This window comes from Typopeltis vanoorti, chromosome 6 (genome assembly GCF_054136105.1).
Source record: "Typopeltis vanoorti isolate ZY-2024b chromosome 6, IOZ_Tvanoo_1.0, whole genome shotgun sequence".
In the NCBI taxonomy this organism is placed as follows: domain Eukaryota; kingdom Metazoa; phylum Arthropoda; class Arachnida; order Uropygi; family Thelyphonidae; genus Typopeltis; species Typopeltis vanoorti.
This window is the reverse complement of record NC_143554.1, coordinates 8,247,735-8,262,643: the sequence shown is the minus strand read 5'-3', so window position 1 is coordinate 8,262,643 and position 14,909 is coordinate 8,247,735. Positions and strand designations below refer to the sequence as shown.

Below are 14,909 nucleotides of genomic sequence, written 5' to 3'. Positions count from 1 at the left end.
ATTAAAATTCATTTTTTTTTATTTATGTTGTGTGCTACTAATGAATTAGCGAACACTGCAGATGCTCAGTTATAGGTCGTATGCGATGTGTAGTGTGTATTCGCAAAACGTCTACTCAACTCTCCCCCCCCCCACCCCAAGGTTAAATCCTGAGCGCTCGGCCCCCTCCAAGATTAAATCCTGAGTGCGCCGCTGGTCTGGAATAAAATTCTAACCCTATGCCCATCGAAATTGTAGTGCTTTCATGATTAGTTCGCATATTTTGTCGTGATCTTTTTGACTTTTTTTTCCTCAAAAGATACGGACTTCCGTCCGTAACATTTGGGCTCATTAACCATCTTGAGTCAGTAGGCATAATCACAGGAGAACCATTTTTGGGAATGTGATAAAAGGATTCAATTTTTCGACGCGTTAAAAATCAAAATGCGAGTAGGTTTAATGATAACATTCATGTTACAGCATAATAAGCCAGTAGTGTGTTTTTATATTTTGATAAAAATTTTAACAGCACTCTCAGCTGCTTTTATTATTCTTGAAAGATCGATTGAAGTATCATATATCGACTGGTATGATAACCACACTTGTGGGGAAGGTTTTAAAGATAAAACTTTGTGTGTTTGTGCGAGAACATATAGGCTCTGGTGTTTTATTTTTACGAGAGATTACATTCACTGTGCATTGTTATGGAATAAAGACGCCTACTCCATACGGAACTTGCGCCATGTATCTGCTTCCGATAATATACCGTTCGATAAAACGTTTTAATGCAGCGATCCCGTATTATTGGCACGTTTTCTTTGTATATAATGACAAATTTTTTGTTTTGTTTATTGTATATTCCTAAAATTTTTCTGGACGCATTCTTAGTGGATCTTGTTGGATCCTACTACTTCTAAATCTTTACCTTGGATCCGACATGTTAATCACTATGATGTTCTAAAACAACTGATAAGTTGATTTCTAATACAAATATAGAGAAAATTTATATTTATAGATTGCGCCACTCTATATATCTGAATTAGTTCAAGAATTGAAGAAAAATCAACCTTCAACAACGTTACTGGCTTGCTGGGTGAAGCATAAAATGCTTTTTATTTTCCCCTTTATCTGTGTGGAGAAGCTTGATGTGGGAGGTTGTGAGACTTATGCTCGCACTTTGTGAACTATGGAGTTAGCTCTGTTCTGCTGAAAGCAGGATTGCCTTGGGTCTTTTGCGTTTTTGATAGTCATGTTCACTATAACTGGAAGCTTGTCTGATTAGTGGATTGGGATGAGAATGTGCCTTGCTGAAGAACTTTTCCGCATGGTCATGAAGGAGAGAACGGATGTCAGGGGTTTCGGTTTCTCTGTGGATCTGCTTGTTTCTGACGAACCATGGGGCGTCTAAGATCATCCGCAGTTATTTGTTTTGTATCCTCTGTAGTTTCTGGATGTTAGATTTGGATGTGTGACTCCATGCCGGGGATGCATATGTGATTACTGGTCGAATTACCATCTTATATAATAACAGCTTGTTGCGTTTATCCAATTTGCTGTTGCGATTGATCAGGGGATAGAGTTGGGCTATGGTTCTGGATGTCTTTGTGCCTATGAGCTTGATATGGCTGTTGAAATTTAGCTTTTTGTCTAGCTGTACTCCAAGGTATTTGGCTTCTGTCTGCCATGGTATCTTTTTTCCGAGAAGTTCAATATCATCTTGGATGAAGGCTTTGCGTCTGGTGAACAGTATAGCTGAGCTTTTGACGGGGTTTACTTGTATCCTCCAGTCGGAGAACCATTTCTCTAGTTTTGTGATAGTATCCTGGAGACGACTGATCGCCAGGTGTGGGCGGAGAGATCTTGTCATTATGGCTGTGTCGTCAGCATATAGGGCTGTGATGGTAGTCCTCAGGTTCTGTAGAATGTCAGCCACGTAGATTGTGAAAAGTAAAGGAGCCAAAAGAGATCCCTGTGGTACTCCTGCCAGGATTTTGTGCCTAGTTGAGATGGTGCCATTTATTTTTATCTGCATGGATCTGTCAGTGAGGTATGATTTTATTAGACGGGTAAGGTTTGTTGGAATGTTGGCCTGAATGAGTTTATAGAGTAATCCTTGATGCCATACCTTATCAAAGGCCTTGGCAATATCCAGAAAAACTGCAGCTGTGTGAAGGTTCCAGTTGTATCCTTGAGTGATATGCTCCACTAGTCGGTGTATTTGTTGCACTGTGCTGTGCATACGGCGGAAGCCGAATTGTTCGTTTGGAATTATTCCTATTTGGTCTGATTTTTCTTGTAGTCTTGAAAGGATAATTTTTTCAGCAATCTTTCCCAGGTTGGAAAGCAGGCTTATTGGACGGTAGCTTTGCGGGAGTTGCGGATTGTTTCCTGGCTTTTTTATTGGTATGGTGTCTGCTGTTTTCCATGCAGAGGGGAAGTGTTGTATCCTCAATATTGCATTGGTTATGTTAACCAGGTGCATAATAGCCTTTCTAGGAAGTAATTTGATGATTCTGTTAGTAATTCCATCTGGCCCTGGAGCTTTTTTGTTGTTTAGATGTTTTATGATGTTGGTTATTTCAACTGGAGTAGTGGGGGTGATGCTGGCTGGTTTGTCTTCGGACTGACTTAAGGTACGCTTGACCTGCTGGTGGACTTTATGTATGTGGGTGATGTTTATATTATCATATGACGGGCTGCATTGTTTTTCTAGGTTTTCTGCTATTGCTTCTGCTTTTTCTTTATCAGTGTGCGCTGTTCCATGAGCAGTTTGCATGGGCGGTAGGGGACTGTGTTTAGTGCGCAGAATCTTCAGAAATTTCCATATTGTGTGATCTTCTGGGTTGAGTGATGATTGTTTATTGTCCCAATCCTGGTTCCTGTGGATTTGAAGTGCTTTTCTGACTTGGTTGTTCAACTTGTTCAGAGTTTTCTTGTCCTGTGGGGCTCTTGTGTTGTGGTATCTTTTCCTGGCTTTGTTTTTTGTTCTGATGAGGTCCATTATGTTTTCTGGGAGCCGACCGGATGGGTGGTTGGTTGTGGTTTTGGTGACTGCTTCTAGTGCTTTTTTAATTTGGCTTGTTAAATTGCTTATTGCTTCATCTATTTCTTCTTTTTTGTGGATGATTGGTACAGGACCAATGTATTCTGGTAGGATTTTAGCTACTATCTCTCCTTAAAATATATACTGGCCGAGTATATTTGACTTACTTAATTTACCCGCATTGGTTCGAATATTTTATGAATGGTGCAGTAAAAGAGATTCAGGCAAAATACAACTTTAGATAAACAAAAACAAATATTTAATTTTATAATCACAAATTATACACTCAAGATTAAATCACTAATTAAGTTATTAGAAACACTTCCGCCTTTCCTATAATACTGTCATACAAACTCTGACAATGGTAAATTTGTCATCTCTGATAGTCTTCTCACAGTTCCTTAAGTTCCAAAATACAATAAAATCGCAGTAACACCGCTTTACAAGCAAACCCTTTTAAATTTTCACTTCAGTTAATCTTCGCGATAGTTACTGTTAACATAAGGAAATTCTAGGATGAAACTCGCACACTTCTCTGTACAGAAATATTAAGGTTGGAATAATCTTACCGATAATCTTTTATCTTCATCTACTTATACACAAACACTTTTTATAACCACAAGCACGTTTAACAGTAAGCAGCACTTATTAAAATAAATCTTCTAAGCATTAACTGAATTAATTCACGGGCACAATACATATAATCAGACGTTCTTGTATGAAGCACTACTGATTACTACTGAGCACAATAATTCTTAACTTGGGGTTTTATATGCACAGTTGTTCATTCCTCCGGCATTCAATTAATTCTTTAGGCACTATAATTCTAAACACAATCAATTTTACGGCCTCTACCTCTAGTAACTTCGTGTTTTACTTCAGGATTCTGTGTGTCCTTGACAGGTCGGCCCTGAAATTAAATCTCAACTCAAGTAATAGCTAGTCTATCCGTAATCACTTAGCTATCTTCCGTAGCCTTATTTGTTATTCCGAAACTTATAAGTTAACCGCTTCTCGACTAGTAGACTTTATTTAGCTGCTTGAGTGACTTGCCGACTCGCTATTATTGCACTGTGATTTTCGAATGCCGAATGCTCCGATTCCAACCTAATACCAATCCCTCTCTAATAAATCTCTAATGCTTTTTCTTTATAGTCCTTATAAGGACTGGCTTAAAGGGGCGAAGCAAGAATGCTTTTCATCTTCCCCGTTATCTGTAGAGGAAAGTGTAGGGATAAGGTGTTATTGAGCTATTAAAGCTCTGATCATGGCAGGAGGGTAACAGCAATAGCTGAGCCTCAGTTGGAACTTCATTTGCTACAGCATTGCCATCCATTACCCTCCAAGGATATTATTAATCACCGCATCTCACGGTGGATTAAATTCACCTTTCATTTGAAATTATTGCTTTTTCTTTTCCAGCGTTCCTCTCGTTTTATATCAGTTTTTCCCGCCTAAATTCTTCTCGTGATCTCTTTAACTAATTCCTTCTTAGTAAACTTTCAGCTTTCTCCCCACGTTCTGTTCCAAAAAACGTGCTCGTTCACTTACATACGTTTCCATGACAACCAAACAAAATATAATAAAATTGAGGTATTGCATAACGTTAAACTTTCACACACAGGAATAAATAACGAATATTTATATTTCAATTAATGTGCAGTTAATTTATCAGATACAAATTCCTATAATATTGACATAACAATAAATAAAATAACTTATTAATGTTTAATACAGTCTTTTCATTATTAATACATATATCTTTGATTAAATAATTAAATATTAGACAAAATTAAGGTAGTTATATGAATATTAAATTTTAAAATAAGTTATATACATTAAATAATATTTACAAACGTAGCCATTGTGATGAAAGATCATGTTGGATTCTGAACCAAATAATAATTACTCTAATCTCTACATAATCAGAATCCAACAATCTTTTAGTTCTTCGCATCAAATTCTTACATAGTAACCGTGACGCATTACTTTACATTTCAGCATTGAATTTTGTGGGGCCCTACACGCACAGCAATCTTCAACCTTAATCAGACCTTTGCTTGGACGAAGATTCCATTCCATTCTTCTTTAAGTTCCTCTCATCTTACGTTTTCTTTTGTCTTCCCTGTCTAACTACTACATCCATAAATCGCCATTTTAGTAATAATTTAGGCCACTTTACGTTATCTTTTGATTTATTTGGTTATTTGCATATCTGAATGCATGATGCGTTGGAGGAAATTTCTTAGCTTTCTCCTCGTTGCATCTTTCTCTTTCCCCAAGTAAATACAAGAATCAACTCTTGACTTTTCAACACCAATCATTTCAGTATTATTTTGTCGTTCATCATGGCATCTGTTTTATTTCTGTTCAGATCTTTTGCACATCCTTTCAAGAGAACTCTTCCATCAACAAAACGGATTCCGTTAATTTTGACTCTTCCTCCGGTTCTAATTAAATAAACAGTTTCCACTAAGAGATGAAGAGAAATTTGTATTTCCTGCTTATTGAAAATCTTTTGCTGTTCTTAGGTAGTTGATAACAAAAGTGGCATGATGGTATGTATATATTTCAACGTATCATCCTCCAATTCTCGTCTGTCCAAGACGTTATATCCCCTGATTAGGAATTTCGGGCAATTTAATACAGCCCGGCTTTCAAGCCTCTGCTGCATCCCCTCTAAGGTAATGGAGGCCGGTTTGCAGCATTTGAACCTCTTCCGTATGAGACCGACTAACTCACCTTCAGTCGAAAAGTCCTAATAAAATTTTGCGTCTCAGACGGGAATCGATCGCGGATATTTCCAACTAAATGGCTTGGTGTATATCGATTGAGTTATGAAAGCTCTCATTTCAAAGTTCTTTTTTTTTTTTTAAATGATTATAAAATAGCCGAAGTTTAAGGGATCGAATCTTTCTAGTCACTTAGGCCATCTTGTGAGTGCATATGATTTCTACACTGTTGATAAACTTAACGCTACCTCATAATCTCTAGCATGTCCAATTCGCAACTCGTGTTCGCTTTGATTTCTTCTAACTTCCTTTGTCATTAATAAAGTCAGAATATTCTTTAATTTGTGTTATTTCGGTGTTTTGATTCTTTCGGAATAATAAAAGAGAGAAAACTTTTCAGTTTATTTTTAATTTATTTTCAGTGTTTTTTTTTTTTTTTAATACTAAAAAATTGGATTTTATGATCCCTTTTTCTGAATTTGCGTAGTGTTGTTTTTTTATTGCATTTTTTAAAATCCTATATTTTTTCTTAAGTTTATTTTTATTTCCCTAATTGATACCTTTTTTTAAGATAAAGTGAAACACGTAATCACCCCGTAATTTCCATGATTGTCCCTTCAGCTCTCTAATTCAAAGGCATTTCAAGACGCAAATTTTCAGCCAGAAATTTACAGGTTTAAATACAGCCAAAGTGAAGTATTCTTCAAAATTGTTTTATCTTGACCTTAATCACTTATGACCGGAACATAACGTCGTTCAGAGTTTTCAGGTTTGCATTAAATCATTCAAGGCATAAATTGCTTTTACTTTATTTAAAATTCAGAAATATTTATCATGTTGCTGAATACCGCTTTTCAAAAGAAAATTTTATTTTTCCAGGGATTCATATAAAATGAAGTACTTTTCATCAACTGAGGAAACTGCAGACGGGGGAATCTCTGATGGGCTTCCCCGTGCCGAAGACAAGTCTCCCGATTCCTATCAACCTCCCGTTTATATCAACATGGGTTATATAGGAGACGCTATGGTTGTAAGTGACTTATTTTTTTTTTCTTTTCCATTCTCAGATGATTGTTGATATTTTTAGTTTTCGTTGTAATACCAAACGTGAATCGCGAACGAAACGTAAACCTGTAGTACATTGGTATAGTGGGTGGGCTCGAGCCATTTGGGAGACCCATTAAGCAAGATGAGTCTCACACCGGGTAATGAGAGTGATCGACCACCTGAATTCGTTCTGCAACGTCCGTGCTACAATGGGATTCGAAACTACGGAGAGCGGCAACGTTATATCTCCCATCCAATATACGAAGCGCAATCAAGAAAATTGCCGAAGTTGCCCATAGATGACAGCACTCCTGTAGTTACTACAAACGATTTGTTGAAGCTGATAGCATCTTAATTTCATTGAAATTCGCGTGTACTTTTATTTTTCTTAAACAAAATTCACTAAATATCTCCAATGTACATGTATTAATTCGGCATGCAAATAAAAAAAAATCTGGATTTTTATATAAAAGTAAAGGCATCGCATCTTTTATTAAAGAATTGTAGTTCTCGCATGGCTGATAAATTATTATTATTATTCCGGGCAAGTCCAAGGAGTCGACAGACTCATCGAGGGAGGCCCTAACATCATGTTAAGAACAACTATTCGACATTCACACAATATCTATCATACCTCGCCTTGAACTCATTCACGGTCAGAGCACCCATAACAGACTGGCAGCTTATTCAACTCATTCACCACTCTCCAAGTAAAAAACCTAGCTCTAACACCCCTGATAACCACATTCTTGCCCAGCTTCCATGTATGGCCCCCTAGTCCTCCCACCAACAGTCCTATTCTCTGAATTAATCTTATAGAAACCCTTCAGTAATTTGAATGTCTCAATCATACACCCCTTTTCTGCCTATCAACCAATTTTTGCAACCCACAAGTCTTCAACCTGTTCTCATAAGATTCATTCCACAGACCTGCTATCATCTTGGTCACTCGTCTCTGGATCCTCCCCACCTCCTCCCCATCAAGAAGAAACCCTGGCGTCCATATCTGGGCACAGTAGTCTAGATGGGGTCTTATTAAGGCTCAATACAGAGGAACAATAACTTGTTTGTCTCTACTTGTTAAAGTATTTTTCAGAAGCCAAATGATTTGATGAGCTGATTTAGCCACTTTTGTGATGTGCCCCCTAAACTTCAACTCCCTATCCACCAACGCTCCCAAATTCCTGGCCTCATCAATCTCTTGGAGTACAGTTCCACCAACGTGATATACTGCTGCTAATCTTTTCACCCCAAGATGCATAACCTTACACTTTGCCACATTAAATTGACATCCATTTTCCTTAGCCCAGTCCTCCAAACTATCCAAATCATCTTGCAAAATTTTGACAACCTGTGCATTCACAATTGCTCTACCCAACATTGCATCATCAGCAAACAAGTAAACACTTCCTCTCAGATCCCTTTCCTATATCGTTAATGAACAAATTGAAAAGTATTGGCCCAAGAACAGAACCTTGTGGCACACCTAGTCACAAGCCATCTTTTGGACTCAACTCCTGAATAAACCACTCTCTGGTATCTCTCCATCAACTACCCTCCTATCCATCTCACCAACCCTATATCCATTCCCATATGTTGTAGTTTACGGATTAGAATTCCATGTGGTATCCTGTCAAAGGCCTTGGAAAGGTCCAGTAGAATCACTGTAAATCCATTACCCTTATCCAGTTCAGCCGTCACTGTGTTATAAAACGTGAGCAAGTTACTGAGGCATGATCTACCCTTCATAAAACCATGTTGTCCCCCATACAGTATCCCATTTTCATCTATCCAATCCTGTATTCTTTTCTTGACTAATTTCTCCAAGACCTTGACAACGATTCCTGATATGCTAATCGGTCGGTAATTTACAACAGCAGTCTTGGAACCACCTTTATGCAGTGGAACTATTTTCCCCTCTTTCCACCCCCTCGGGACTGACCCAGACCCGAGACTCAAATTAAACAAAATGGTCAAGAGTACTGACAATTCTTTAGCTGCTTCACGTATGACACGAGCTGGTATACTCTCCAATCCCACAGATGTATTGACATTGAGGTTTTGCAATAGACTACTCACCTCTAGTTCATTCACCACAGTTTCCCTATAATCTATTGGTTCATTCATTTCTGCAATGTTACCACCTGGATGATATATTCTTGCAAAGTGCTCGCTCTGTAAATCAACTATATAAACTGATTTGGTTACCTCCCTACAATCTGCATTCTTTAAAATCATTCTGTCATATACATTTTTTCTTTTACTTGCAACATATTGAAAAAACTGTTTGGGATTATCTTTAGCCTGCATGGCCAATGTTCTTTCATAATCCTTTTTTGCTTTTCTTACCACACTCGTTAACCGTCTGGCCTGCGCTTTATACTGTTCATGTGCCTGCCAGTCACCTTTCTCCTTAAATTCCCTCCATAGTTGTTTCTTTTTTTGCAGCTGAAGCTTAATGGTGTTATTCATCCATTTAACCCCTATTTGATTTATTATTCGGACTCTAGGTATACAGTCATCCACTGCTTCATGCAAACACCTCTTAACTGCCTCCCATGCACTATCAACTTCTAGCCCTTGCAGTTGTACATGCCATGGCACTGAACCAATCAAACTCCTAAGCTTGTCATACTTATTAGTGCGATAATTCCACATGTACCCTGTCTTAATTGTAAATTCCATACCTTTAGCCACCTCCCAAGTCAAGACCCTATGGTCACTCTCACCAATTGGTGGCAACGTGGTCATATTCGTTACAGCCAAATTCTCAGATGCAGTTACTAGGTCAAGCACTCTCTGACCCCTAGTGTTTTCCATTACATGCTGTCGCAGATAGTTATTCCTTAATAACCGCATAAAATCCAATTCCTTCCTCCCATGTGTCCTCTCCTCCTTCCAATCAATGTTACCATAGTTAAAATCTCACATAATAATTATCCTCCTTCCACTCATTTCTTCTTTTTGCTTATGCATACTATCTCCACCATCTATTCCATCACCTGGTCTATAGCAGCACCCAATTGTATATTTTGTTCTGCTAGTTTCAATCTCGCACCAAATAGCTTCAAATGTGCTCTTTTCTCTATCCTGCAGTTCCACTTCTATTCACCTTGGCTGTAGCTCATCAGCTATCATCAATAACACTTATCCCCCCAATTTTATTCTCCCTGTCACTCCTGAACACACCATACCCCTCACATTCAATCCCACTAGCTGTGTCATTTTCTGTCAGCCGTCAGTCATGCTTCACTAATGCCAATAACCTGTGGTCTGGAAGTGCCAATCAAGGCCAAAAATTCTTCCTTCTTGTTCCTAATACTTCTGGTATTAGCATACATGAATTGCAGAAGCCGATTTGTCCCATCCCTATTTTGATGCCGTATACTAACTATCCCATTCTGATTCGTGGTCTTTCCTACTCGCTTGGGCATATTACACACAATCACACACTCAACTGTCTCCCTAAAGTCTGCATATCTTCTCCCCCCCCCCCTTAATATCTAGTTTCCCTGATTCTGCACATTAACCTCCACTACATTCGACAACACCTTTTCAAGTCTTCATACACCAAATCCATTCAAATGTAAATCATCCATTTTATGTAAATCCTTTCGCCCATCGAACTCATTCCACACATCCACAAATTCCACACCACTCATTCTGCATAATTCACGCATAAAGTCATTAACAATTATGGCCCTCCTTCTATACTCTTCACTGTCATACCGCAGCAACAGACTCAAATCTAACTCTCTCACTCTTCTCTTTTGCTACCTCAAGCAATTCCTTCTCATCATCACTCATAGCCATTTTGTCTCCTTTCAAATCATTTGTACCTGCTACCACTACCAATTCTTTCACCCGCTGCTTTTGCATTCCAATCGACTCGCTTACATTCTTATCGTTCGCACCAGGTTGGTACGATTTTGTTAAACTCTCAACTAACACACCTCTTACTAAAGAATCTCCATACAACACTCGCCCTTTCATTTTGTTTGGACTCGCTATCATTCCTTTATTTTTTCTATCATACTTTTGCCGATTATTAGTCGATATGCTTGGTAAACATTTTTGCCAACGCTCCAGCCTCCGATTTGCCCTGTGTATCGCTCCGCGTAATAGAGCGATCTCATTCATTGCGTCAGTGTCATCATTTTTATTCTTCGATGATTCATTCATTTGTTCTGTATGTGTACTTTCATTCTCACTTTTAACGCTCTCTTTAAATCCTCACATTCTTTACACTTTTTGCACACATTCACTCCACTATCGTTGTTTAACCAGACTCCAACCGCTCTCCTCAACGCATACATTTCGCAAACGGTACACTGAATCAAATCCTTTAAGTTAAAATGTTTAGACAAATATGGCGACCTGGACGCCATCTTTGTATTCCTCTTTATGGGAGCTATGTGGACATTTTAATTTACTATTAAAATACACACACACACACACACACACACACACACACACACACACACACACACACACACACACACACACACACACACACAAATCACCCAGACACGCTAAAATACTAAAAGTAAACAATACTATGTAAATACTATGCAAATTCACCAATTATTACTCAAAATATTACTTATCTGTTCAGGATCTATCCACAAACACTATACACCATGTGCCAATAAAGAAAAATATTTTCATATTCGTACTCTAGATCATGAAAAGCTAGGGGAAAATAGTTTATAGTTGTTTCATCTTTTTGTTAGTTTGCAAGTTTTCGGTCAACTTTAATTACTTTTAGATAGAATTAGCCCAGCTTCTAATTTGAAAACTGATCACTATTAGGTTTAAAGAAAATCGCCGTTTATTAATGCCCCCCCCTCCCTTTGTAGCTGAATTATCCAAATTACATTACTTAAATGAAGAGAAATTTATAAAGGGTGGGAGGGGGGGTAGTACCGGAAGAGGTTGATTCAAATTAAGGCAGCAGTTGAAGACTAAAAACTGTCATTAAGTCAGAATCATCAGACATTGGACGTTCTTTTATTGCTTGTCTGTGCGGGACAACTTTCACTTCCTACACTGGAATTTTCACTTGTAATGTCTTCTTCGTGAAGCCGGGAAAAAGAAAGAAAAAAAAGTAAGTTATTCGCAACTTTTTTCTTTTCTTTCTTTTCTTTTTTTTTTTTTCTTCTCCACAGGTGTCTCTAAACAAAATTTTTTCTTTCTCTCCCGTAGTCCTAAACGGATCGTTGGGTCACTCATGGCTGGTAGATGATATTCTTTGTTAGCCTCCTCCAATCATCCCGGTCTCTTGTTATTGATTCTTGATGTCAGTTGAGAAAGAGAGAAATTAGTCCATTTTAATCGAGGTCGGTCCTCCTAACCCTTGATCCTGGAACGATTCCTTCTAGTGCTTGCTTTGGAATGCCATTAGCACTGTCCACATGTCTGAACCATTTCATCTGGCTTCTTCTGATGATCAGAATATTTTCCCTTTTTCTCCCGTCTATTGAATCAATCAGTTTTCGGACATTTTTGTTGGTTTCGTGAGCGTTATAGCGAATTCTCAAAAGTCTTCTGTAAGTTTTCATTTCAAAAGACAGGAATCTCCTCTCATCTTCCCTCAATGAAGTCCAGGCCTCACAACCATAGAAGAGGACAGAATTCACTCTAACCAAAATAATTTTCAATAAATGAAGTAAACTTCACCCAAATCTTCATATGTTGAGGTTAAATTTGATGTACAGCCCAACGTTGACATAGCACCAGTGCGCGGGTCTTTTAACAGCTGTGGATTAAACCTGTGGCGAGCTACGCTGCTTATGGCTCCAATTATTGAGACTTGAGAGTAATTTTTCTATTTACATTTTTTTGCTCATTTAGACTTAAGTGCAGTACTACTACCACTTAACCAACAGGGCTTCATCAGTAGATTCGATTTTGTTGCCTAAAATAAGGCAACAAAATGCAATACTTTGACAAAAGTAATTTCTAGTTTACTAATACATATATTTCTAATTTCTCATTTGATGGGAAACAAGTTCGAGCCACATCTGATTTTAGTTTTCAGCATTGGTGTTTTTTGACTGGATTAGGAATCTCCTTGTTGGTCGCAGTTCGCAAAATATTTTTACGAACGAATAAGGTTCTTACAAATAGAACTTTTGGTTCTTTCATCAACAAGTTATTTCTAACTTCCGACTGAACAGATTTGACTGCAATTTGGCACAAAAATTGAGCATTCCGATTTTTGTTCCAATATAACGCATTTACATGCACACAAAATGACACACTATTTTGATATTAGATAGCCCTAGATCCTCTATGGATGGACAAAACGATAAAGATTTGGAGGCTCACCAAATTTTTCAGGTAGTTGAGTTTAGGTTTCCAAAATCGCTTTTTTTTTTTGGCAAAGCAAGTGAACTGTCATCACTTCGCCCTTGCTGGATGGAATGGCGAAAGTTTTTTCAGTATTTAGGATAGCTATTAGTTTTATGGCTATTCATTTCTCAAAAAGGACGGAAATATTGACAATTGAAAATTAAGCTTAGAATTTATTAGAACCCATTCAACTTAACAGAGTTATACAAACTCTGTTAAGTTGAATGGGTTTTTTCTCTCGCTATAATTGAACTATTTTTGTTAATAAAACGATGAGAAATAGTAACTTCTGTCTTAATGGAATATAATTGAAATTATTTAAGATTGCTATTAAAACTGGTCAAGTGAATTTAATTAATTTTACTTGCAAAACAAAATATTCTGAAGCACCTCAAATGGCTTCAGGTATAACTGTTCTGATAAATGGTGACACCATTATATCTGCAATTATTTGTTTATATTTCGTGCGAATTAAAATGCGTATTGTCGCAGTGGTATTTGATTAATGTGTTAAATGCTAAACAGTTACATTCGTGTGAATAGTATTTCTTTTTTGAATATGAAAAATGCTGTATTAGTAATCCTGCTAATGTAAACATTCTTTATGCATTTGGACTTTAGAGAGAAGACGGAGCTACAGCTTACACTCCTGACGACAATGTTGCTCCTTCAGAAACGCTTCCCTGGTTTTGTGTACCGCTTTCCATGATTAAACGGTGCTTTAAAAGGCACAAAAGAACTCTTAAAAGGATTTTATTTGTGTTACTTTTTATTACGTACAAGGTGTATTTCGGTTTTGCTATCTACAACATGAAGATGGAAGACAGTTGGTGCGATAGGGGGATGTTTTTGATCATCATCACGGCAACGGCCTACGTAATTGTTTTCTATAAATATTTTGTGAAACGATACGTCTTGCCGCCTTTGCACAGAAAAATACGTCCTGTGACCAACCTGTGGAACAAAATAATGAACTATCGGTGGACATCACGGTAAGTGCATTTATTGGTTAGCATTCACTTTAAATGATTGTGATAATTCTGTTTCTACTAATGAATGAGGAACAAGATGGGGGCTCGCATATTAGTCTCGCGTTTTGATTAGTGATATTTTTGGATTTTCGAATGATATAGCGAGGTAAGCGTTCCTCGTTTTGTGAAATTTAATTTGATATTGCTGGCAGTCCTTTGCATCTGCGATATCCTCTACAGAATTTCTGCTGGCAGGTCTCAAGACCTGTGGGATTTTCTACTTGCGCTCATACGCAGTTCCCCAATCACCACCTACTAGATTTTACAACGAATAGAACAGACATGGATAACTTTAATGACCTTCTACAGCATCTAAACAAAGATCAAGCACTAAAACTATTTAAATTATTACTTAAAAAATTCGATACGGAATGGCCAGGTTTCCTAAACCTGTACACTCAACCAGATGAACCCGAAGATATCGAGGACGAAGTTGAAGAGATCAACAACACGACCATCTCCCTAGCTGAGAACCACAGTCAGACAGACTTCACAAAAGAACACACGAGTAAAAGTCGCAGAACCGAGGATGATCATATGGAAAATGAAACACCCTCACAAACAGTGCCGGAAAAAAAGAAAAAAGTCCCCCCGATAATTCTCCGCGAAAAAGAAAAATGGACCACATTTGCACAAAACCTGAGAGAACATAACATTGACTACTCCTGGGCCAGAAACACTGATGAAGGAGTAAAAATTCAGCCAACAACAGTCACAGACTAC

At 37.8% G+C, this 14,909-nt stretch overlaps 1 protein-coding gene across 1 annotated transcript in view; it reads left to right on the top strand.

Annotated features, from left to right (window-relative positions):
* The window catches only part of LOC150105267 (uncharacterized), a 163,201-nt gene that overhangs the window by 36,708 nt on the left and 111,584 nt on the right, over window positions 1-14,909 (top strand). Inside the window, exons 3-4 of the mRNA XM_090394035.1 lie at window positions 6,634-6,784; window positions 13,777-14,147. Of these exons, the coding sequence (XP_090250161.1) occupies window positions 6,634-6,784; window positions 13,777-14,147 (522 nt within the window). The remainder of the gene's footprint in view (window positions 1-6,633; window positions 6,785-13,776; window positions 14,148-14,909) is intronic.